At 45.6% G+C, this 22,917-nt stretch overlaps 1 protein-coding gene across 9 annotated transcripts in view; it reads right to left on the bottom strand.

The window, feature by feature from the left end:
* Positions 1–22,917, bottom strand: part of chd6 (chromodomain helicase DNA binding protein 6) — a 113,776-nt gene that overhangs the window by 52,979 nt on the left and 37,880 nt on the right. For all 9 annotated transcript variants that reach the window (XM_074649839.1, XM_074649786.1, XM_074649813.1 and 6 more), the window contains exons 3-12: positions 20,325–20,988; positions 16,837–16,957; positions 12,514–12,667; positions 10,351–10,500; positions 9,719–9,784; positions 9,544–9,605; positions 5,926–6,043; positions 4,641–4,727; positions 3,328–3,465; positions 1,914–2,035 (exon numbers count right to left, since the gene is read on the bottom strand). In XM_074649839.1, coding sequence (XP_074505940.1) covers positions 1,914–2,035; positions 3,328–3,465; positions 4,641–4,727; positions 5,926–6,043; positions 9,544–9,605; positions 9,719–9,784; positions 10,351–10,500; positions 12,514–12,667; positions 16,837–16,957; positions 20,325–20,988 — 1,682 coding nt within the window. The remainder of the gene's footprint in view (positions 1–1,913; positions 2,036–3,327; positions 3,466–4,640; positions 4,728–5,925; positions 6,044–9,543; positions 9,606–9,718; positions 9,785–10,350; positions 10,501–12,513; positions 12,668–16,836; positions 16,958–20,324; positions 20,989–22,917) is intronic.

Raw genomic sequence — 22,917 nt, 5'->3', positions numbered from 1 at the left:
TATGAACAATAGATATTAGAATGATCTTTCAGAAGTGTAATGGATGAATTAAACACACTTCTTTGTGCCCTTTGACACATTTGAGGCGTGTATGACTATTTGAACCTTCTTTCAGCTGGGTTCCCGTCTCTGGCGGTGTGAAACAGACTTGAGAGCAAGTAAAATAATAAATATAAAAACATAATTCAAAGCGGTAAACACCGTCAGCATAAATCCAGCTGTCCTTCCTGCATCTGTCAGTTTAAAATGTGTTGTTTTTAGCCTGGATTATGACTGTAACCTCTTCATATTTGTGTATTATTACCATACGATCTGCGCACCGAGCTCTGATTGGTCAGTAGGCTTTTATACGAGTTGATCTCTTATCTGGAAGATAACCTGCTCCGGAGTAGGTCAGCTGTTCAGCATCAGTTACCATGGCCATCTACCCCGGTAAGAAGTGATCCACCTTCGTAGGACTCGATAACTGCAAATCCTGCTTCCTAGTACAGGCCTCAGGTGAGCTCCTACAGGTATCTTGGTGTACACCTAGATAGCCTGTTTAGTTGGCAAGCTCATGTTGACAATTTGTGTTCTTGTTTACAGCAAAGACTGTATTTTTTACGCAGACTCAGGGTGTATGGGGTGGATCATAACATCATGTTTTTATTTCATCAGGCTGTGTTGGAGAGCATCCTCAGGTTTGGGATGTCGGCGTAGTACGGCAACCGATCTGCACAGTCGAAATCTATGCTTGCCATGAAGGTCATATGGGGAGGACTGGAAACCCCTCCCTCCGGTCAATATAAGAGCAGTCTGTTCTTAGGCCAGCTCAGAGAGTATAGTCTGACCCATCTCACACCCTCCACTCTGAGTCTGAGCTCTAACCCTCCGGCAGACCACACAGAGTCCTCCGATGAAAACTGAACCGTTTTAAAAACTTCTCTGTGCTCCTACATCAACATTTTAAATAATCTTTCTTGAAGCTGTCTGGTTGTGTAATAGTATCATGGTGTTCTCATCTTTATCTCTTATTTAGGCTGTTTTATGCAGATCTTGTGCAATATGGGTAATGTTCAATATATGTTGTTTGTGGTTTAGAGAGATAGAGATAGATAGATAGAGATAGAGATAGAGATAGAGATAGAGATAGAGATAGAGAGATAGATAGATAGAGAGAGAGATAGAGAGATAGATAGAGAGATAGATAGCTAGATAGAGATAGATAGCTAGATAGATAGAGAGATATATAGATAGATAGATAGATAGAGATAGAGATAGAGAGATAGATAGATATAGAGATAGATAGATAGATAGATAGATAGATAGATAGATATAGAGATAGATATAGATATAGAGAGATAGATATATAGAGATAGAGATAGAGATAGAGATAGATATAGAGATAGATATAGAGAGATAGATAGATAGATAGATAGATATAGATAGAGAGATAGATAGATAGATATATAGAGATAGAGATAGATAGATAGATATAGATATAGATATAGAGATAGATAGATAGAGATAGAGAGATAGAGATAGATAGATAGATAGATAGATAGATAGAGAGATAGAGAGATAGAGATAGATAGATAGATAGATAGATACAGATAGATAGATAGAGATAGAGATAGAGAGATAGATATATAGAGATAGATAGATAGATAGATATAGATATATAGAGAGATAGATAGATAGATAGAGAGAGAGAGAGATAGATATATAGAGATAGAGATAGATATAGAGATAGAGAGATAGAGATAGAGATAGAGATAGAGATAGAGATAGAGAGAGAGAGAGAGAGATAGATATAGATATTTCATTTTAGATTGAGATCATTAATATATTCAGTCAGTGAATATTTTGACTCAGTTTCAACCTTTAACCGACTCAGTCTGACCGGTTCCAGTGTGTTTGTGTTCAGTACTCACCTGTTGTACCAGTTGAACAGTAACCAGTTCATTCCCTCTAACTGGTATTCTCTGAGCTGGTTTCCATTCCGGTAAGCTCTGGAGTCGTCCAGCTTCTGCCATTTCTCTGGAGGAGGACGCTCCTGCAACATCAACACACACATGCCTTTATATAAGGTATGATATGAACCAACAGAAGAGCGAGGAGAATATCAGATATTAAACATCAGACAGGAGGTAAATGAGCTGTCCCAGTTTTTAAGAGAGGACTCCGTCTGTGGTTCTGGAGGTGGAATGGACAAATAATAAAATAAGTAGTGCAGCAGATTGATGCTGTCAGGGCGTAATAAGTGATAATACTAGTTGTGAAATGAATAAAAGCTAAAGAGCAGGAATCATTTACTCTTCTTTCTGTCAGCAGCGGAGAGAAGGAAGAGAGAAAATTGCTGCTATTTGAGCAGCAATTTAGTATTCAGCATCCAGGAAGGTAAATGTGCTGTTAGACTGGTCAGAGGCAGACGACTGCTCCGTCACAGACCTCTCTGGTAAACTGGGAGAGGACGGCGGGTCACAGGACTGGAGACGGTTAACATGGATCCCGTTGTGAGAAGAGAAAAAAACAGACGTGATGGAGCAGAAAGAAACCCTCTGAAGAGCAGAGAACCAAGAAAAGATGGAGAGATGTGGTCTGTTACAGGGAGGGGTGATTCACCTATGTGTCACCATTTTTAAAAAAAAGATTTTTAAATAGATGTTTTAACGCCAGAGTCGATATATTTGCTTCATCTGTGTCTATGTGGAGCTAGAAGGAAGTTACCACTTTTATTGTTGTAGTCTGAGTAACGTGACGTCACATCCGTTCCATATCCGTCAACCTAAACAAACCTCAGAAAGTAGAAAACGTTGGAGGGTCAACATGGATACGACCTGCACCCTCCCATGTTAAATAAAGCGTGGCAAAACTACACATCCCCCTCCAGCACTTGGTGCCCTAAGCACAGTGCGTGATGCGCGTGGTGGGAGCGGCGGCCCCGCATCCAGTAAAGGATGGAAATACTTTGGGTTTCACACATTGCAGGAAAAGCAGAGCTAGACATCACGGCTAAAGCTGCATGCTAACTCTGTCATGGACAGGAAACGTTATCGTATTGCAGTCTTCCATTTTTAGAAGATTTCTAAATGTTGCTTTAATTTGCAGTAATACTTCCCCTGTAAAACAATACTTTATAGATGATCTTTCTGCTCATTTCTCTTCACACAGTTCAGTGTGTTGGTCTGTAGCAATCACAGTACTTTGTTTATATACTACTACTATACTACTGTTAAAAACAAGCGTACTGAGATGAGAGAATTGTCTCTAATGGATTCACCTTCTAAATATTGTTCAGTTCATCTCTTCTCATCGATAATCTACTGGTGGTGTATTTGTCCTCACCATGTGTCTCAGGTCTGGTGGAAGTTTCTGGATCTCCTCAAACTCTTTGATCTTCTCTGGGTCCAGGTCCTCCTGCAGCTCCCACGTGGCCTCCTCATAGGAGAGACTGCACCACTTCACCAGGTAGTGGGTCACCTCCTACAGGACGACATGGAGTTAGAGGAGCATAAATAATAACCAAGAACAACATGGAGCTACATAGGACTGGGAGGATACACTTATCTCCAGATTCAATACCATCACCATACTTGGGTGCTGATTCAATATGTATTGTGATTTATTGTGATTGTTGTTAACTTGTTTATCACTAGACCATGGGAACAAGTTCAATCATACACTTCTAGGGACATTTACTTTGGAGAAATCTCTAAATGAATCCAGTAAAAATGTTTGATTTTCAGCATGTATGTAGTCAGAGATGTCCTGAAGTCAAATATATCAGTCCTTGTCAGGAATTATTTATTACATTTATTATCCAGCAACCCAAAAATCAAAGAATAAAGACATTTCCCTCACAGATGAGTGCTATTTTCTTTTTAATCTATAATGTTTTATACTTCTGGTGAATAATATCCATCAATTTTATTTCCGTAGATGTATTTTGTATTTCCAGTTCCCTTTGTTAACACCTTATTTTGAAAAGCGGACGTTGTCCCACATGTCGACTTCCTCTAACTTCTCCTAGGTGGTCTCTAGCTCTCCCGTCAGCTCCGTCCTCTTTATCCATCCATGGTCAGCTCCATGGGGGCCGTTTCAATGCATTAACAGAAATGTCAGTATATGGGTGCTCTACAGTTGTAGCGTCGGCCCATTTGACCACGGAGATGAGAGCGAAGGCCGGCTTGACCTCACGTTACTGCGGTACGATAACGTTTCCTGTCCGTGACAGAGTTAGCATGCAGCTTTAGCCGTGATGTCTAGCTCTGCTTTTCCTGTCAATGTGTGAAACCCAAAGTGTTTCCATCCTTTACTGGATGTGTAGTGTTTACCACGCTGGATTTAACATGGGAGGGTGCAGGTCGTATCCACGCTGACCTTCCAACGTTTTAGACTTTCTGAGGTTTGTTTTGCTTGACAGATACGGAATGGATATGACGACACGTTATTCAAACTACCACAATATCTGTAACTTCCTTCTACCTCCACATAGACTCAGATGAAGCAAATATATCGATTCTGGCGTTAAAACATCTGTTTAAAATCGTTAAAAAAAATCATGATACATAAGGGAATGGATTTTTTTTTCCTAGTATTACGGGAGCCTTGGTGATAACTCTGCTGTGAGACGGCGTCTGTGTTGATGCGTTTCCTACCTCTCCGGTCTCGGTATCCGTGGTAATAGCCACCTCCAACACTCTGTCCACCTCCACATAGTCTGGGTTAAACAAGTCCTCATCAGGCTGGACAAAGAGACAAAGAGGGACAACCAGAGATTATTCAGTATTAATAACTGTCAGGGAACACTTTGGACCGGCTGGAAACATCACACCAGTGGATATTAATGTGATTCTGTATCGTTGGTTATTACCCTTAATGTATTTACTTCATATTTTCATTTTCTTTTTTTGTGAGTGAATCTGAAGTAGAGCAGCAACTCCTGTATTCTGAGGTAAAATTACTGGTTTTGTGAATGGAGTCTAAGCTGGGTTTCCACTAGGGCTGGGCGACAATTCAATATGAAAATCTATCGTCTTTCAATGGAATCGTATGGTAATGAAATCATATATCGAAACATCGTGATACACAATTACGTTGTCTGAACTGATGATAGCAAGCAGATACTAACTGTAATCTGATTACTCTGTATGTGTGTGCATGCATGTCAACATAGTCCGTGTATGGCTGGAAATATTTATTCATTTTTTTCTCTATAATTTCACTTGAAACGGTTCTGTTCATTTTGCACTAAAGTTCTTAATTAAATAACAAAATACTCATTCATCTGTCAAGTATTTCATTTATACTGGAGTATACAAAAATAGGCTTTACCATGTGGTTATTCCATATACACTATTTATTTATTGAATTACCAGAAAACATGCTGTATCGTCATATATATCGTTATTGATATATGAAATGATCTATATCGGGACAGAAGATTTTGCCCAGCCCTAGTTTCCACCAAAGGTTCAACGGTCTTTTAGTCTCTGGAGCTACTTTTCAAGGAACAAAAAGGTTCCTTCAGTTGTTGTCTGCGTTTCCACCGCCGTCTAAAGACCTGAGAAGATCAGACTAATTAGTCCGCTGACGTAAGAAGAAGCATCATGACCTGAGAAATGAGCTGCTGGGGGTCACAGCAGGAAACATACATACATTTACTGCTACATATATTTACTGCTACATACATTTACTGCTACATATATTTACTGCTGCATATATTTACTGCTACATACATTTACTGCTACATACATTTACTGCTACATATATTTACTGCTACATATATTTACTGTTACATATATTTACTGCTACATACATTTACTGCTACCTATATTTACTGCTACATATATTTACTGCTGTATATATTTACTGCTGCACGTTGAAAGTGAATGAATGTAATGAATGAAAGTCGACTAAGAGCGTCCGTGTGTTAAAGGTTACCTCAGTGAAGATGTGTTTCATCTGGGCCTGTTTGGTCCTGAAGCGTTTAATCTTCTGGTGGATTCGGGGGTCTTTCTCCAGCTCCTCCAGAGTGGCCCACTTACAGTGAAGGTAGGAACTAAAATTACACAACAAACAAACATTCATTTACTGAAGCATGTGGATTAAAAATCAATTTAAAAATATTTATTAGGCGAATAAATGCCCATCAAAAAAACTCAAGACCTAACACACCAGGACAGAGTCGAGCCCTCAAGTAAAGGGATGTGAACATATCAGTCTCCCATCATTTCTGCATCAAACAACCACAAAATATTAGGAAATAGGACTGAAATCTATGATTTCAGGTCAGTGTTTTAATATGTCAGAGTTCAACTTGCATTATTTTCATCTTGGCTCCAAACAAGCTTGTTGACAACGAGGATGAAATATCCTGGGTCCATTGTTTAGAACCTGGCTCTGCATTATTTAATCATTCAAAAATAAGTTCAAAAGGAGTTACTGTCCTACACCTGAAGTGTCATTTGGTGGATCAAAATACAATCGTGTGAAAATTAGGGCTGTCAATCAATTAAAATAGTTATTCGTGATTAATCACACATTTTTTATCTGTTCAAAATGAACCTTAAAGGGAGATTTGTCAAGTATTTAATACTCTTATCAACATGGGAGTGGACAAATATGCTGCTTTATGCAAATGTATGTATATATTGATTATTGTAAATCAATGAACAACACAAAACAATGACAGATATTGTCTAGAAACCCTCACAGGTACTGCATTTAGCATAAAACAATATGCTCCAATCATAACATGGCAAACTGCAGCCCAACAGGCAACAACAGCTGTCAGTGTGTCAGTGTGCTGACTTGACTATGACTTGCCCCAAACTGCATGGTGATTATCATAAAGTGGGCATGTCTGTAAAGGGGAGACTCGTGGGTACCCATAGAACCCATTTACATTCACATATCTGGAGGTCAGAGGTCAAGGACCCCTTTGAAAATGGACATGCCAGTTTCTCCTCGCCAATATTTAGCGTAAGTTTGGAGCGTTATTTAACCTTCTTCTTCTAAAATCCCAATTTGCGTTAATGCATAGAAGAAATTGGTGGCATTAAAGCGAATTTGCATTAACTTTGACAGCCCTGGTGAAAACACAAAACAGATCTTGGGTCAGTGAACAGACACGGTGTCCTGTGTGTCCTACACACTCTTTAGGCTGAATCCTTGACTACAGGGAGGAGGGAGGATGTTTCTCCCTCACCACTAGTCGATGGGAAGGAAAGCAGAACTGATGTTGTTACTATGGCGACAGGTTGACATGCATGGATTAATCCATAAACCCCGATCTATAAATGGATAAACACTGCAGTGTTCGCCATGCAGTTCCTGAGCTCCTTATGCATCTGATAATGTAGAATAATGACTTTACACTACACATATTAGACTTTGGGCACTTCTCTGTAACTTTATAATCTGTGAATACATTATTCTAAATAAAGCGTTCAGTGTGAGTCATGTTTTATTCATCCCTCCCCTGAGAATAACTGATGATCATAATAATGATGGTATATCTGTGTAGGGCCTTCCTCACAGATACAACCGTCTCCAGAGATCCAGACGGGCTGCAGAGCTGAAACACAGCCCATAAGAACTACTAACTATGCAGCTCCAACAAAGTCAAGACGCCCGTGAGGGGGACATGTGCACGGAGACACCCGGGACGTGTCGGAGGCTCACTAGGGAGGACGTTAGGACATTTCTTTGTCTGTCATCGATGAGCCTAAAGAAGCAGCTGTTGTCTTGGTCTGATCAGAGTCCTATAACCCTGACCTGGTTCACCTGTTACAACCAATGAACAGCAGCAGTCTAGAGACCCCCTCTCAGAGTTCACAAGGCCGCTTATTATCAGTGACTTTAGGCTCGTTTTCCTGAAAAGTCACTTACAAATATTGGTAGTGGCCGGTTGTGGGGTTTTTTGGGGCTTGTTTTCTAAAGTGTAGTTGCTTATGGTAAATGGTAAATGGACTTGCATTTATATAGCACTTTTCTAGTCTTCTGACCACTCAAAGCATTCACCCATTCACACACCGATGGCTATGCCTTCGGGAGCAATTTGGGGTTAAGTGTCTTGCTCAAGGACACATCGACGTGTGACCCGGAGCAGCCGGGGCTCGAACCACCAACCTTCCGATTGGTAGACGACCTGCTCTACTCTCTGAGCCACAGCCGCTCTTATTTGGGCTCCTGTCTCTCTCCTCTGTACCGGTCCAGTTTGCCCTGTTGCAGGATCCGTACACAACTCTGATTTTGATCTCACATTCAAATCACACAGCATCAAGTCACCGTTAGCTCAGAATAAAACCTCTGCGTGTCCTTTTGTTTGCAAACATTTTTATGACACTGTGACGGAGACAGCGGTCAGTCTGTTAGAGCAGCTCCACCAACGAGTTCATTACACATAATCTGTAATCTCAGTTTAAATAGTAAAAATCAGACACGTAAGATCAATGAATATTGATGTTACTGGTCCCACTGATGGAACGTGATAATAATATTGCAGATTATGTTAATATCTGTGACAGTTTTTTAAATAGGTTGCATATAGTCTGAACGTTTTTTAACAGCATTTCACTGACTGTGTTTAAATTTACTACATTTGATAAAGTAGCTGAAATAAAGTCACTAAAATTTAATTAAATGTTCAACTTCTTTAAATTTAGTTAAGAATTTCTATGAAGGGATCAAGTGTCCCCCTCTCTCTCATATTGTGGTAGGTCAGGTCGCTTGTTTTGGGCTTTTTTGCGGGGAGAGTGGCTTCTTTTGGGCTCGTTTCTACAGACCTGGTAGCTTGTTTCTCTCGTGACATCTGGCAACGCTGCCCCCCTCTCCCTGAGCCTCTTCCCCAATGAGCACAAAACAGACCGGACCTTCTACCAACACAGAGCTGCACTTGGCACAACGTACCGGTACATACACCGATCAGCCATAACATTAGGTCAGCTACTGGCACCCTGACCGGTCTGCGGCTACGCAGCCCCGTACGCAACAAACTGCTCCTCACTGTGTGTTCTAACACCTTTCTATCAGAACCAGCATTAACTTTTCAGCAGTTTGAGCTCCAGTAGCTCTTCTATCGGACAACACGGGCCAGCCTTCGCTCCCCACGTGCATCAATGAGCCTCGAGTCTGACCCTGTCACCGGTTCACCGGTTATCCTTCCTTGGACCACTTTTGGTCGGTCCTGACCACTGCAGACCGGGAACATCCCAGAAGAGCTGCAGTTCTGGAGATGCTCTGACCCGGTCGTCTAGTCAGCACTATCTGGCCCTCGTCAAAGTCCCTCACATCATTACGCTGGCCCATTTGTTCTGCTTCCAACACAAAGTTCAAAGTTCAAAATGTTCACTTGCTGTCTAATATATCCCCCCCACTGCCAGGTGCCATGGTAACCAGATAATCCATGTTATTCACTTCACCTGTCAGTGGTCTGAATGTGATGGCTGATGTGTGTATGAAGTGTATATAGTGTACAGCCTTCAGGGTGTCAGCTAAATGATATCCAACAATAACAGACATATGGAAATGTATGGATAATGATGAAGACAGACTCACAAGTTTCTGTACTTGACATAAAACTCCTCCGTCTCCTCCGCCGGGTCCTCGGATGATGAAGTCTAAGTAGAGGAGGAGGAGGGAATAAGGAGAAATAAATATATGAAGAGCAGCAGGAGATTTTAGAGTGAGAGGAAAAACAACATAATACACACTAAATGTGTGTGTGTGTCACCTCTTTCTTCACGAATTTGGCAGACAGGATCTTCTCAATGATGTTGGCCTCGTCCTCAGGTGGTTCCTGAGGGACGAACGGAGAGACAGACAGACAGACAAATGAGCTGTCTACAGGGATGAAGGTCAGTTCAAACAGTTTGTGATCAGACAGCAGCGGAGACTTCAGCCTCTAAAATGACCATAAAATTAAATCAACAGATCTGACCATTAGAACTGTCCTGACGTTGGGATTCAGTGCGAGGCTGCTGTATTAGCCTGCTTCATCCAGGTGGACCAACACCAGCAACTGACGGCTCAATTCACTAAAGGACATACTTGCCAACCCTCCCGTTTCTCATTTCCCTCTCCCGGTTTCCTCCCGGGGTCACAATTCTCCCAATTAATGGCAAATTTTCACACTTTCTTTTTTCCTTTTCGTTATCTCATCCCGTTTCTGCAACTGACCAGTGTGTATAATCCCGACTGTTTCCACCCGGACGACAATAAGAGCTACACCAACTGTGGCAGTTTCAGCTCATGTTTAAGCTGCGCTCGCCACTGTGTATTATCATATTCAAAACTTAGATGAAGTAACAGGAGACGAGAGGAGAAAGTGAAATAGAGAGAGAGGTATTCGGAGTCCTTCCTCACCTCGGCCTGCCACGCCAGAGCGGTAGCGTTGAGCGCTGAGATGCGACCGGCTCCAAGAACTGCGATGGTCTCTCCGTCATCGTCGACCACCTTGAAGTCCAAATCCTCGTTGTACTTCCTCCTCTTGACCTGACGTCCTGAACGCCGCTTCTACAGAGGAGGAGGGAAGATAGATGAATGGAGAGGGAGGAGAGAGAAGAGATGAGGAATAAGGATGGACGAGGAATAGAGTGAGGAAGACATGGAGGACATAATACGATGAGATATCGGGGTGAATCGAGGGAGAATGTGAGAGGAAGGAGAGAGGGAACGGGAGGCGAGATGGAAAGAGGAAAAGAAGAGATAGCGAATGACAGAGGATCAAGAAACAAGAAAAGGAAAGAAAGGAAAAATAGAAATGCAAAGATGGAAAGAGGAAAACCAGACGAATGGCATGATGGGAAGTTCAATCATTTGCTGCTACTTAGCTACTGTGGATGCTGTGATGTATGCAAGATTATCAAAAGGTGTATTAGTCGTCAAATTCATAATGATGCATTGATATCTCTGTAACATGAACAACTGGATGCTTCTATTTTAATGCCTACAAAAATGTTTCTCAGATTTAAAAGACTACAATTCCCAAAACGCCCTCTGCATCCTGTCATAAAGAGGATGTTGCTACCACCACCACACACCTTAAGAGACAGTTCTTAAGCCCTGCCAGGTCGCTCCATCCCATAACTACTCATATATTTATTTAGTTTTAATTCCTTCCTTATTATTACCACCTAGTTATTATTATTATTATTTTCCTTATTTAAGAGGTTATTACTAGAATTATTATGACTATTTTCTATTTTTTTTTTTGGCTTTGTTTGATTTGTTTGGTTTGTGATGTTTCATGTTAAGCTCTGAGTGCCACCTTGTTTTCTTAGTCTTTTCTTGGCTATTTCTCCGCTGTTCTTATCATGGTTGTATTACTTGTAAAGTCACTGCTGTTTTGTTTTAGCACCATTAAAAAAAAAAAAAAAGAGAAAAAGAGGATGTTGCTAATTGTCACAACACAACTACCGCCTCCCCGTGTTGGAGATGTCCAACGATTTTATACAACGTTTGCTTTCAGCTTTTTTTTCCCATCTGGAATCCCAAACCAACCAGGGTTTATATTTGGGATTGCCCAGCCAGCCCTCGTAAAATTTGCTTTTGTCCACTGTGGCCGTTCAATCCACAGCTCTGCACAGGAAGTACCACTGTCAAACATCTGATGTTTGAGGTCAGCGTGGTTTGTCTGGGCCTTTACACAGAAAAGATAGTCTGTTGACTTTACTGATAACTACATCCCTGCATAACTCATAAATGTTCATACAAGCGTAATTTGTATTTATGTTTATGTTTATTTATATGCAATTCAAAGATATTGACGCATTTACTTTCAAACTAATTTGGTGGCGGATGTCCGGATTCGGTTCAGCTATAAGACACTTGGGGCGGAGCTGTTTAGCAGGCGTAGCGGCACCTCTGCGTAGGACTGTGTGTTCAGTCACACGCCTTACTTCTTGCCTTCCATTCAGCAACATCAAGATGTCACCCGGATGTCGTTGCATGCAACCCAGATGTCGCTGCATGCAACCTGGATGTCGTTGTCTGCAACCTGGATGTCGTTGCATGCAACCCGGATGTCGCTGCATGCAACCTGGATGTTGTGTTGTGGTGTGACAGTTGTATTGATCTGCTTGTGTTTGTTTTTATTTTTATTTTGTTCTGCCCTCTTGGCCAGGTCGCTCTTGGAAAAGAGATTTTAATCTCAATGAGTTTTTAACCTGGCTAAAAAAAGTATGTGTGTATATATATGTGTATATGTATATATATATATATATATGTGTATATGTATATATATATATATATATATGTGTATATGTATATATATATATATATATATATATATATATATATGTGTATATATATATATATATATATATATGTGTATATATTTCATCCAGACCTGAAAATTACTAAAATCAAATTCCATACTCGTCTGTACTCCGTAGGTTATCATGTAAATCTTATATCCCCTTTAACTACACATGTGTAAATCACAGTATTGTGTGTGTGTGTGTGTGTGTGTGTGTGTGTGTGTGTGTGTGTGTGTGTGTGTGTGTGTGTGTGTGTGCGCCAACTCACAGTGTTGTCCAGGAGGTCTTGGCTGTCCTCTCCTCCCATGTTGAGGGCTGACATTGAGGTAGTGTCATCACTCTCGGCCCCCTCCTGGACAGCCAGCTCCTGGTTTCTCCTCTTTCCCTTCTTCTTCTTCTCCACCGGCGCTGCACCAGGATCTCTGAGGGGAGAGAAATCCTGATGAGTCATTAACTGATCCAGAGGATCCCTGAGGAGCTCTACAGGGCTGCTGCACACTAATATTTCATCTCACTCTCTTCTAACCTCTCTGGGTACCATTATGTCCTGATAATGAAGACAAAAGGACAACCACTGTCCAATAAATGAGACCAACCAGCTGGTGAGATGCTGGCCAAGAGACTGGAGCACGCTTTGGACCAGAAGGAAACAAGTCTATGGTGATCTAATGACTCACACAATCAACTGAGAGATCACTTCTTCAGGACAGCAGCAGAGCATCTTTAGCTCGTGTTAGCTGAGTGAAACAAGCATCGCTTTGGGCGTCATTTCATCACATCATTCAGGGATGTGATCTGATTACATGAAGAAAGTAGAAAGCAACGGGGATCTGGAGACGGAGGTCTCCATCCAGTTGTAGAGACGTGATGAAGAGGTGGAGGAGGACGGAGATATGAAAACAATACATACACTTAAACGGGATTTTTCAACCTGGATCCTACTTTCCAATATTGTTCTGTCTAACGGACTAATGGTTGGTGTCCACAAGGTTGTGTTTCTTATGGCGAGGGATCTCCTCTCTTCTCAGCATTGGACGCTTGATGGGCTGCACTAGACACTCAGCACCTGATTGGACGAACGCTTTCCCTCGCGGGCTGCTGCTCCCAGCTTTCAAACCAGAACCAACACGGCGGCTCGTTTGGAAACTTTCTTCTCTTCTATCATGAAAATAGCTCACTGAAAACATTTAATGAGAGAAATAATCCCTGCAGATTAGGGATGTCCATAGTTAACCGTTTAACCGACATTAAGGATTTTAACCGATTAACGCTGGAGTTGCAGGATACAGGAAGTCGGCTCCGGTCTCTGGCTCGCTTGAGCGGAGAGGAGGAGCAGTAGTTTTGTAGCATTTATTCAGCGACGAATAAACTGTACTCACACTGCAGCTGGTACGAGGCACAAATCTTGTAGGTTAACGGTTAATAATCGGTTAGGGAGGGTCGGTTAAGAACATTTTTCAAAATGAGCATCCCTAATGCAGATGAATCTGTCTTTACTTTAGATCGACAACGGTTAGTTTAAAAGTTTCCAGAGAGTTTCCAGAGTTTTTTTCAGAGGCAGCGAGTCACGTCAGACGCCGAGACCTCAACTTTATGCAAATGAGGAGCGGGCGAGTTGACGCCCCGTCTCTTGAATCACGCCGCCACGCTGCCAGAATGCATTGCACGGCTGCTTACATAGACAATGAATGGGAAGCGTGGAAAGGTCAGAGGCTGTGTACACGTACCCTAACAGGGACAGCAGTGTGTGAAACTGGTCCAGTATTTAGGGAGAGCGCTGTAGACGGCGGCTACACACAGGCTGTAATGTAATCCTATCGGGTCAAACTGGCACCGCCATTTACGTCCACTAACAGTGCTGTTTTTTACCATGACGGGCTCTGATTGTTATTATAATTGTCTGACATTATGATAAGTGTTTCGCTGAAGGAGAAGTCTCGTTGTGAAATCTGGCGAGGTGACGTGTTGCCGGAAGACAGCCGTGGAATAGTGGAATACATCCAAGGTGGAAACACGAGTGCTTTGTTGTGTTGGAGGACTGAAAGTGAAGCTTATATGAGTTCCACAATGTGGATGAGCTCTTTGAATCTGATGGCCACCCATATTTATTTGAGTCAGAATATACGGATATTCAGATTTCACAACGAGACGTCTCCTTGAGCGGGACTTGGACACAATAACAAACAGATCGGATCAAGAGAAGGGTAAGAAAACGTTTTTTATTTCTCTGTAGGATTCATAATGTTGTCAGATACTAGATTAATAATCTGATCCTGTCAGTGACTACAAGAACTTTTAGTGGACGTAAACACTAGAGCTGGGACGATCCACCTATCTCCTGATTCTATACTATCACCATACTTGGGTGGTGATTCAATATGTATTGTGATTTTTAAGTATTGTGATTCGATATTGTGATTTATTGTGATTTTTGTTAACTTGTTTACCACTAGACCATGGGAACAAGTTGAATCATACACTTCTAGGGACTTTTACTTTGGAAAACCTCTAAATGAATCCAGTAAAAATGTTTGATTTTCAGCATGTATGTAGTCAGAGATGTCCTGAAGTCAAATATATCAGTCATTGTAAGGAATTATTTATTACATTTATTATCCAGCTCCGTTCTCTTTATCCATCCATGGTCAGCTCCATCGAGGCCGTTTGAATGCAGAGAACATAAATGTCAGTATATGGGTGCTCTACAGTTGTAGCGTCGGCCCATTTGACCACAGAGATGAGAGCGACTGCCGGCTCGACCGCACGTTACCGTGATACGATAACGTTTCCTGTCCGTGACAGAGTTAGCATGCAGCTTTAGCCGTGATGTCTAGCTCTGCTTTTCCTGCAATGTGTGAAACCCAAAGTGTTTCCATCCTTTACTGGATGTGTAGAGTTTACCACGCTGGATTTAACATGGGAGGGTGCAGGTCGTATCCATGCTGACCCTCCAACGGTTTAGACTTTCTGAGGTTTGTTTTGGTTGACGGATACGGAACGGATATGACGACACGTTACTCAGACTACAACAATAAAAGCGGTAACTTCCTTCTACCTCCACATAGACTCAGATGAAGCAAATATATCAATTCTGGCATTAAAACATCTATTTAGAAATCGTAAAAAAAACAATAATAATAATAATTGCGATACATAGGTGAATTGATTTTTCCCACCTCTATTAAACCGACGGTACCAGGTTGCCCCAAATAATTACATTACAGCCCGTTTAACAGCTGGCAGCTGCAGCGTTCTCCCTCAATACTGGACCAGTTTCACAAATTCCCCATCAATCAGGTAGACACAAAAACACAGAGAAATGGGGTCCAGGTTGAAAAATACCAAAGTTACCCTTTAAAGCTGCACACTCGTGAAAGTGTAACAAGGTTTTATCTGATGTCCAAATAAACAATGTGTCTACTGAGAGTACTGTTAAAACCTCTCCATCACATCCACCAGCTCCTCTCCAGCGTTGTGTTGTCAGTTCATACTTTAATACAGAAAGAGACCGACGTCTGGGCCACTGAGCCGAACATGCATCTGACCTGAGTTTGACCCGTTCATCAGACTGATTCATGTCTCACACAGAGAGACGGTGTGTCTGCAGCTGCAGCTCAGCCACAGTGTTACACACACACACACACACACACACACACACACAGACCTACAACTACTGCAGCAACATTACCCACCTATTAACACATGAATTAATCTATATTAATATACACACAGACCTACAACTACTGCAGCAACATTACCCACCTATTAACACATGAATTAATCTATATTAATATACACGCTGAGCAGTATCTCTAATAGAGGAGTTGATGAGGAAAAGTGAGCCGGATCATTCTTTTCCCAGATTACTAAATCTGAGCTTCATTCTAGAGGCTCATTTATTGTGGATCCTTGTTGTTTCTCTCCCTCCCCTCTTTTCTCTATAAATATAGCCTGACAGTGAAACACTGGTCAGAGAGTTTCCCAGAGAAGAATTGCATAATTTGTCGGGGATGACCGCCTCGCTCTTTCTAACTCCATCAGTGTCCACTTCTTCTCTAACCAGTCAGGATCAGGTCTTACCTGGGCTTCTCTCTCTAGCCTATCCGGATCAGGTCTTACCTGGGCTCCTCTCTCTAGCCTATCAGGATCAGGTCTTACCTGGGCTCCTCTCTCTAGCCTATCAGGATCAGGTCTTACCTGGGCTCCTCTCTCTAGCCTATCAGGATCAGGTCTTACCTGGGCTCCTCTCTTTCTAGACTACCAGGATCAGGTCTTACCTGGGCTCCTCTCTCTAGCCTATCAGGATCAGGTCTTACCTGGGCTCCTCTCACTAGCCTATCAGGATCAGGTCTTACCTGGGCTCCTCTCTCTAGCCTATCAGGATCAGGTCTTACCTGGGCTCCTATCACTAGCCTATCAGGATCAGGTCTTACCTGGGCTCCTCTCTCTAGCCTCTCAGGATCAGGTCTTACCTGGGCTCCTCTCACTAGCCTATCAGGATCAGGTCTTACCTGGGCTCCTCTCTCTAGCCTATCAGGATCAGCTCTTACCTGGGCTCCTCTCTCTCTAGACTACCAGGATCAGGTCTTACCTGGGTTTGCGGCCCCTCTGTTTTGGCGCTGAGGGGACGGGGGTCTTGCTGTTGGCCTGTCTGTGGTTCTTTCCGTGGCTCTGGGCACCTTTAGTGAGGACACCCGGGGTAGGAGGAGGTGCTGGAGGAGGACAGAAAGACAGAGACACTTGTTGACCTGAACCTGATCTCTCCATCATGGTTCCAGTTAACTGACTGTTGCTGGGTGGTTCGATTCCCAGCAGAGGAACCTCAGACTCACAACTCATCATGTCACCAGTCTAATGTCATGGCAATCCATCCAACAACTGTTGAGACCTTCCACACCAGACCTCATGGTGGCGCTAGACGTGTGGGTGTGGGTGTCGTCGTCGGTGTCAGAGCCGGTGTGGGAGTGGGTGTCAGAGCCGGTGTGGGTGTGGGTGTCAGAGCCAGTGTGAGTGTGGATGTCAGTGTGGGTGTCGTTGTGGGTGTCAGAGCCGGTGTGGGTGTGGGTGCGGGTGTAGGAGTGGTTGTCGGTGTGGGTGTGAATGTTGGTGTGGTTGTGGTTGTGGGTGTCGGTGTGGTTGCGGGTTGTCGGTGTGGGTGTCGGTGTGGTTGTGGGTGTTGGTGTTGGTGTGGTTGTGGGTGTGGGTGTGGGTGTCAGAGCCGGTGCGGGTATCGGTGTGGGTGTGGGTGCGGTTGTTGGTGTGGGTGTCGGTGTGGTTGTGGGTGTGGGTGTCAGAGCCGGTGCGGGTGTCGGTGTGGTTGTGGGTGTGGTTGTGGGTGTGGATGTGGGTGTGGGTGTCAGAGCCGGTGCGGGTGTTGGTGTGGGTGTCGGTGTCGGTGTGGTTGTGGGTGTGGGTGCTGGTGTTGATGTCGTTGTGGTTGTGGGTGTTGGTGTGGTTGTGGGTGTTGGTGTCGGTGTGGTTATGGTTGTGGGTGTGAATGTTGGTGCGGGTGTCGGTGACAGTGTGGGTGTGGGTGTCGGTGTGGTTGTGGTTGTGGGTGTCGGTGACAGTGTGGGTGTCGGTTTCGGTGACAGTGTGGGTGCCGGTGACAGTGTCGGTGTGGGTGTCGTTGTCGGTGACAATGTGGGTGTGGGTGCGGGTGTAGGAGTGGTTGTCGGTGTGGGTGTGGGTGTGGTTGTGGTTGTGGGTATGGGTGTCAGAGCCGGTGCGGGTGTCGGTGTGGTTGTCGGTGTGCTTGTGGGTGTGAGTGCGGGTGCTGGTGTGGGTGTCGGTGTTGGTGTGGATGTGGGTGTGGTTGTGGGTGTGGGTGTCAGAGCCGGTGCGGGTGTTGGTGTGGTTGTCGGTGTGCTTGTGGGTGTGAGTGCGGGTGCTGGTGTGGGTGTCGGTGTTGGTGTGGATGTGGGTGTGGGTGTGGTTGTGGGTGTGGGTGTCAGAGCCGGTGCGGGTGAGGGTATCGGTGTGGGTGCGGTTGTTGGTGTGGGTGTCGGTGTGGTTGTGGGTGTGGGTGTCAGAGCCGGTGCGGGTGTCGGTGTGGTTGTGGGTGTGGGTGTCGGTGCGGGTGCGGGTGTTGGTGTGGGTGTCGGTGTGGGTGCTGGTGTTGATGTCGTTGTGGTTGTGGTTGTGGGTGTTGGTGTGGGTGTTGGTGTGGTTATGGTTGTGGGTGTGGATGTTGGTGTGGGTGCGGGTGTCGGTGACAGTGTGGGTGTGGGTGTCGGTGTGGTTGTGGTTGTGGGTGTCGGTGACAGTGTGGGTGTCATTGTCGGTGACAGTGTGGGTGCCGGTGACAGTGTGGGTGTGGGTGTCGTTGTCGGTGACAGTGTGGGTGTCGGTTTCGATGACAGTGTGGGTGCCGGTGACAGTGTCGGTGTGGGTGTCGTTGTCGGTGACAATGTGGGTGCGGGTGTAGGAGTGGTTGTCGGTGTGGGTGTGGGTGTTGGTGTGGTTGTGGTTGTGGTTGTGGGTATGGGTGTCAGAGCCGGTGCAGGTGTCGGTGTGGTTGTCGGTGTGGTTGTGGGTGTGAGTGCGGGTGCTGGTGTGGGTGTCGGTGTTGTTGTGGATGTGGGTGTCGGTGTGGTTGTGGGTGTGGGTGTCAGAGCCGGTGCGGGTGCTGGTGTGGGTGTCGGTGTTGGTGTGGATGTGGGTGTCGGTGTGGTTATGGTTGTGGGTGTGGATGTTGGTGTGGATGTGGATGTTGGTGTGGGTGTGGGTGTCGGTGTGGTTGTGGGTGTGGGTGTTGGTGTGGGTGTCAGTGTGGTTGTGGGTGTCGGTGTGGTTGTGGGTGTCGGTGTGGTTATGGTTGTGGGTGTGGATGTTGATGTGGATGTTGGTGTGGGTGTGGGTGTCGGTGTGGTTGTGGGTGTGGGTGCGGGTGTGGGTGTTGGTGTGGGTGTCAGTGTGGTTGTGGGTGTTGGTGTGGGTGTCGGTGTGGTTGTGGGTGTTGGTGTGGGTGTCGGTGTGGTTATGGTTGTGGGTGTGGATGTTGGTGTGGATGTGGATGTTGGTGTGGGTGTGGGTGTCGATGTGGTTGTGGGTGTTGGTGTGGGTGTCGGTGTGGTTATGGTTGTGGGTGTGGATGTTGGTGTGGATGTGGATGTGGGTGTCGGTGACAGTGTGGGTGTGGGTGTCGGTGTGGTTTTGGTTGTGGGTGTGGGTATCGGTGACAGTGTGGGTGTCATTGTCGGTGACAGTGTGTGTGCCGGTGACAGTGTGGGTGTGGGTGTCGTTGTCGGTGACAGTGTGGGTGTCGGTGTCGGTGACAGTGTGGGTGCCGGTGACAGTGTAGGTGTGGGTGTCGTTGTCGGTGACAGTGTGGGTGTGGGTGTGGGTGCCGGTGACAGTGTGGGTATGGGTATGGGTGTCAGCGTGGCTGCCGGTGACAGTGTGGGTGTGGGTGCCGGTGACAGTGTGGGTGTGGATGCCGGTGACAGTGTGGGTGCGGGTGTTGGTGTCGGTGTTGGTGTCGGTGCGGGTGTTGGTGACAGTGTGGGTGTGGGTGTCGGTGTGGTTGTGGGTGTGGGTGTGGGTGTCGATGAGAGTGTGGGTGTGGGTGACAGTGTGGGTGTCAGTGTCGATTACAGTGTGGGTGCCGTTGACAGTGTGGGTGTCGGTGACAGTGTGGGTGACGGTGACAGTGTGGGTGTCGGTGACAGTGTGGGTGTCGGTGTCGGTGTCGATGACAGTGTGGGTGACGGTGACAGTGTGGGTGCCGGTGACAGTGTGGGTGTCGGTGACAGTGTGGGTGTCGGTGTCGATGACAGTGTGGGTGTCGGTGACAGTGTGGGTGGGGGTGCCGGTGACAGTGTGGGTGTGGGTGTCAGTGTCGATTACAGAGTGGGTGCCGTTGACAGTGTGGGTGTCAGTGACAGTGTGGGTGTCAGTGTCGATGACAGTGTCGATGACAGTGTCGATGTCGATGACAGTGTGGGTGCCGGTGACAGTGTGGGTGCCGGTGACAGTGTAGGTGTGGGTGTCCATGTCGATGACAGTGTAGGTGTGGGTGTCGATGACAGTGTGGGTGCCGATGACAGTGTGGGTGTAGGTGTCAACGTGGGTGCGTACCTTGATTGGCGGGTACAGGAGGAAGGACTTTGACCTTGGGTTTCCTTCCTCTTTTGCCAGGCACCTTGATCGGTAACTGAGCCGGACCGTGAGCCGCCGTGGCCCCCGATGTTTTCGCCGCCGTGGCCCCCGATGTTTTCGCCGCCGTGGCCCCTGATGTTTTCCCCGCCACCACGTTCTTCATCAGCTCCGCCCTGCTCTCCTTCCCCTTGGTCCGACGCTCCTTCTTCTCCTTGCTCTTCCTCAGTGTGATCACCGCCGCCACCTTCTCCTCCTTCCGTTTCTTTGGTTTGCTGCCGTCCCTCTCCTCCACCTCCCCTCCTCCTTTCTCCCGCTCTCTCTTGTCCTTTTTCTTCCGTTTCTTCTTCACCCTGCCTCCTCCTCCTCCTCCTCCATCGTCCTCCTCGCTCAGGGAGGAAGGAGGTCGCGGGGCTCCTCCGGAGTGCTTAGCGGCGTGGGCCCCGGCCGCCGCGCAGTGATTGGACGTCGCCATGCTGCCCACAGGTTTGAGGAGGCGGAGCTGGTCCTTGGGGCCCACGACCAGGTGGCCCCGTGGGATTGTGGGAACTGTGGTTTGTGCGTTAGTCTTTTGGTCCGAGGCGGAGGAGGAGGCGGCTGCAGCGGAGGCCGGAGGAGGCGTGTGCTTCAGGACACCAGTGAACAGCTGGGGAAACAATCATCATAATCATCATCATCATCACCATCATCATCATCATACTGGCGTCATTCACCCATTCTAGTCGCTCTGACAAACAACGCATAACGCCATTTCGGACTGAAAACGCGTATTATATTTATAATATTTTATTGTTCAATATTAGGACATTTCAGGAGAAACATGACAATAGAATTGAAACAAATTCAGTTTTACTTTTGTACAGCTCTCTGTAGGCGGACGTTTTACCAAAGAACGTATATTGCCAAGAAGTGAAAGTCAATAGTTCGTTCCATGTCAACATCAGCACCCAGCAGTAGAACTACGCTTCCGCCATTTTGGACTGAAAGCGACTACCGGACGCCAGTAAAACGACCGCCCAGAAAGAGCCGTACAAAAGTAAAACTATTTTATGGTCATATTCTACTGAAATGGTGTTGAACATTGAAATATTATAAATATAATAAGAGTTTTCAGTCTAAAAGAGCGGCTGTTGTAAAAAAAAAACATTACTTCTAAACACTTTGTCTCTGATGTTGAGCTACTGTCAACGAACAGTTCCTGCACAGATGTTTCACATTAAAAGCTCTCCAGCGGCGCCTGGGTTAGCTCAGTTGGTAGAGCGGGCGTCCATGTATTAAGGCTTGGTCCTGACCGCGGCGGCCCGGGTTCGAATCCGGCCTGTGGCCCTTTCCGCATCCACTCTCTCTCTCTCCCCCCTTTCAAGACTCTATCCACTGTCCTGTCATAAAAATGGAAAATGCCCCCAAAAAAATAACTTTAAAAAAAAAAAAAAAAAAAAAAACCTCTCCAGCAGCTAAAAGGGCATCAGCCGTCCTGTCCTGGTTCCTTTAATCTGAAACATCTGCAGGACGTTTCCCTCCAGAGTGGTTTCACACTGATGGGATGCATCCTGTCCATGAGGGAAGTCCTGCAGCAGGTCTGTGGGATTCCCACCATCTGTAACACTAACGGAGGATCACTGCAGGCTGAGGGAGCGCCTGATTCTCACACCAGCTCAAAGACATTTAGGTGGGAGGCAGAGCTAAATAAAAGAGCTAAATATGATAATCTGTCTTCGGTGTCTGCATAAATATGAATATTCATGACTAGTAGGTGGACCTCTAGGTCAGCGTAGCATGTGGGAAGATACATCTATCCATTTAAATCAAAACTGCAAAGATGCTTCGGTATCCGTCGGCACCGTTACGTCACAGAGACCAACATTGAGATTCCACCCAGGTTAAATAAAGCTAGTTATGAATTCTGGAGGACTTGAATCAGGAGCCTGATGTACTGCAGGCTACAGAGTAAACTCACTTCTTCTGCACCGTGACAGACTCTAAATGTCTGCCACAGTCAGAGCTTTAGTTAAGATAGCAGGTCAACAGTAGATGTCACATAGAAGTGGTGTACATCTGAAAAGCTGGGAACCTGAAGATCAATTTGAGATGCAGCTCATCACTGTGTGTCAAGTTCTTGTAGTCATAAATCAGAAATAAACTAGGGATGCTTATTTTGAAAAAGAAAATGTAACCGATAACCGAGTCCCCAGTTCACCGTCAGAACAGTTACTGTAGCAGCCACGGTGCTGCCTTCACTGTCTACAGTTCACCGTCTAGGAGAGTTACTGTAGCAGCCACGGTGCTGCCTTCACTGTCTCCACTTCACCGTCAGGAGAGTTACTGTAGCAGCCACAGTGCTGCGTTCACTGTCTACAGTTCACCATCAGGAGAGTTACTGTAGCAGCCACGCTGCTGCGTTCACTGTCTACAGTTCACCGTCAGGAGAGTTACTGTAGCAGCCACGGTGCTGCGTTCACTGTCTACAGTTCACCGTCAGGAGAGTTACTGTAGCAGCCACGGTGCTGCGTTCACTGTCTCCAGTTCACCATCAGGAGAGTTACTGTAGCAGCCACGCTGCTGCGTTCACTGTCTA

The sequence above is a fragment of the Sebastes fasciatus genome, chromosome 1 (assembly GCF_043250625.1).
Source record: "Sebastes fasciatus isolate fSebFas1 chromosome 1, fSebFas1.pri, whole genome shotgun sequence".
Classification (NCBI taxonomy): domain Eukaryota; kingdom Metazoa; phylum Chordata; class Actinopteri; order Perciformes; family Sebastidae; genus Sebastes; species Sebastes fasciatus.
This window is presented reverse-complemented; position numbering and strand designations above follow the sequence as displayed.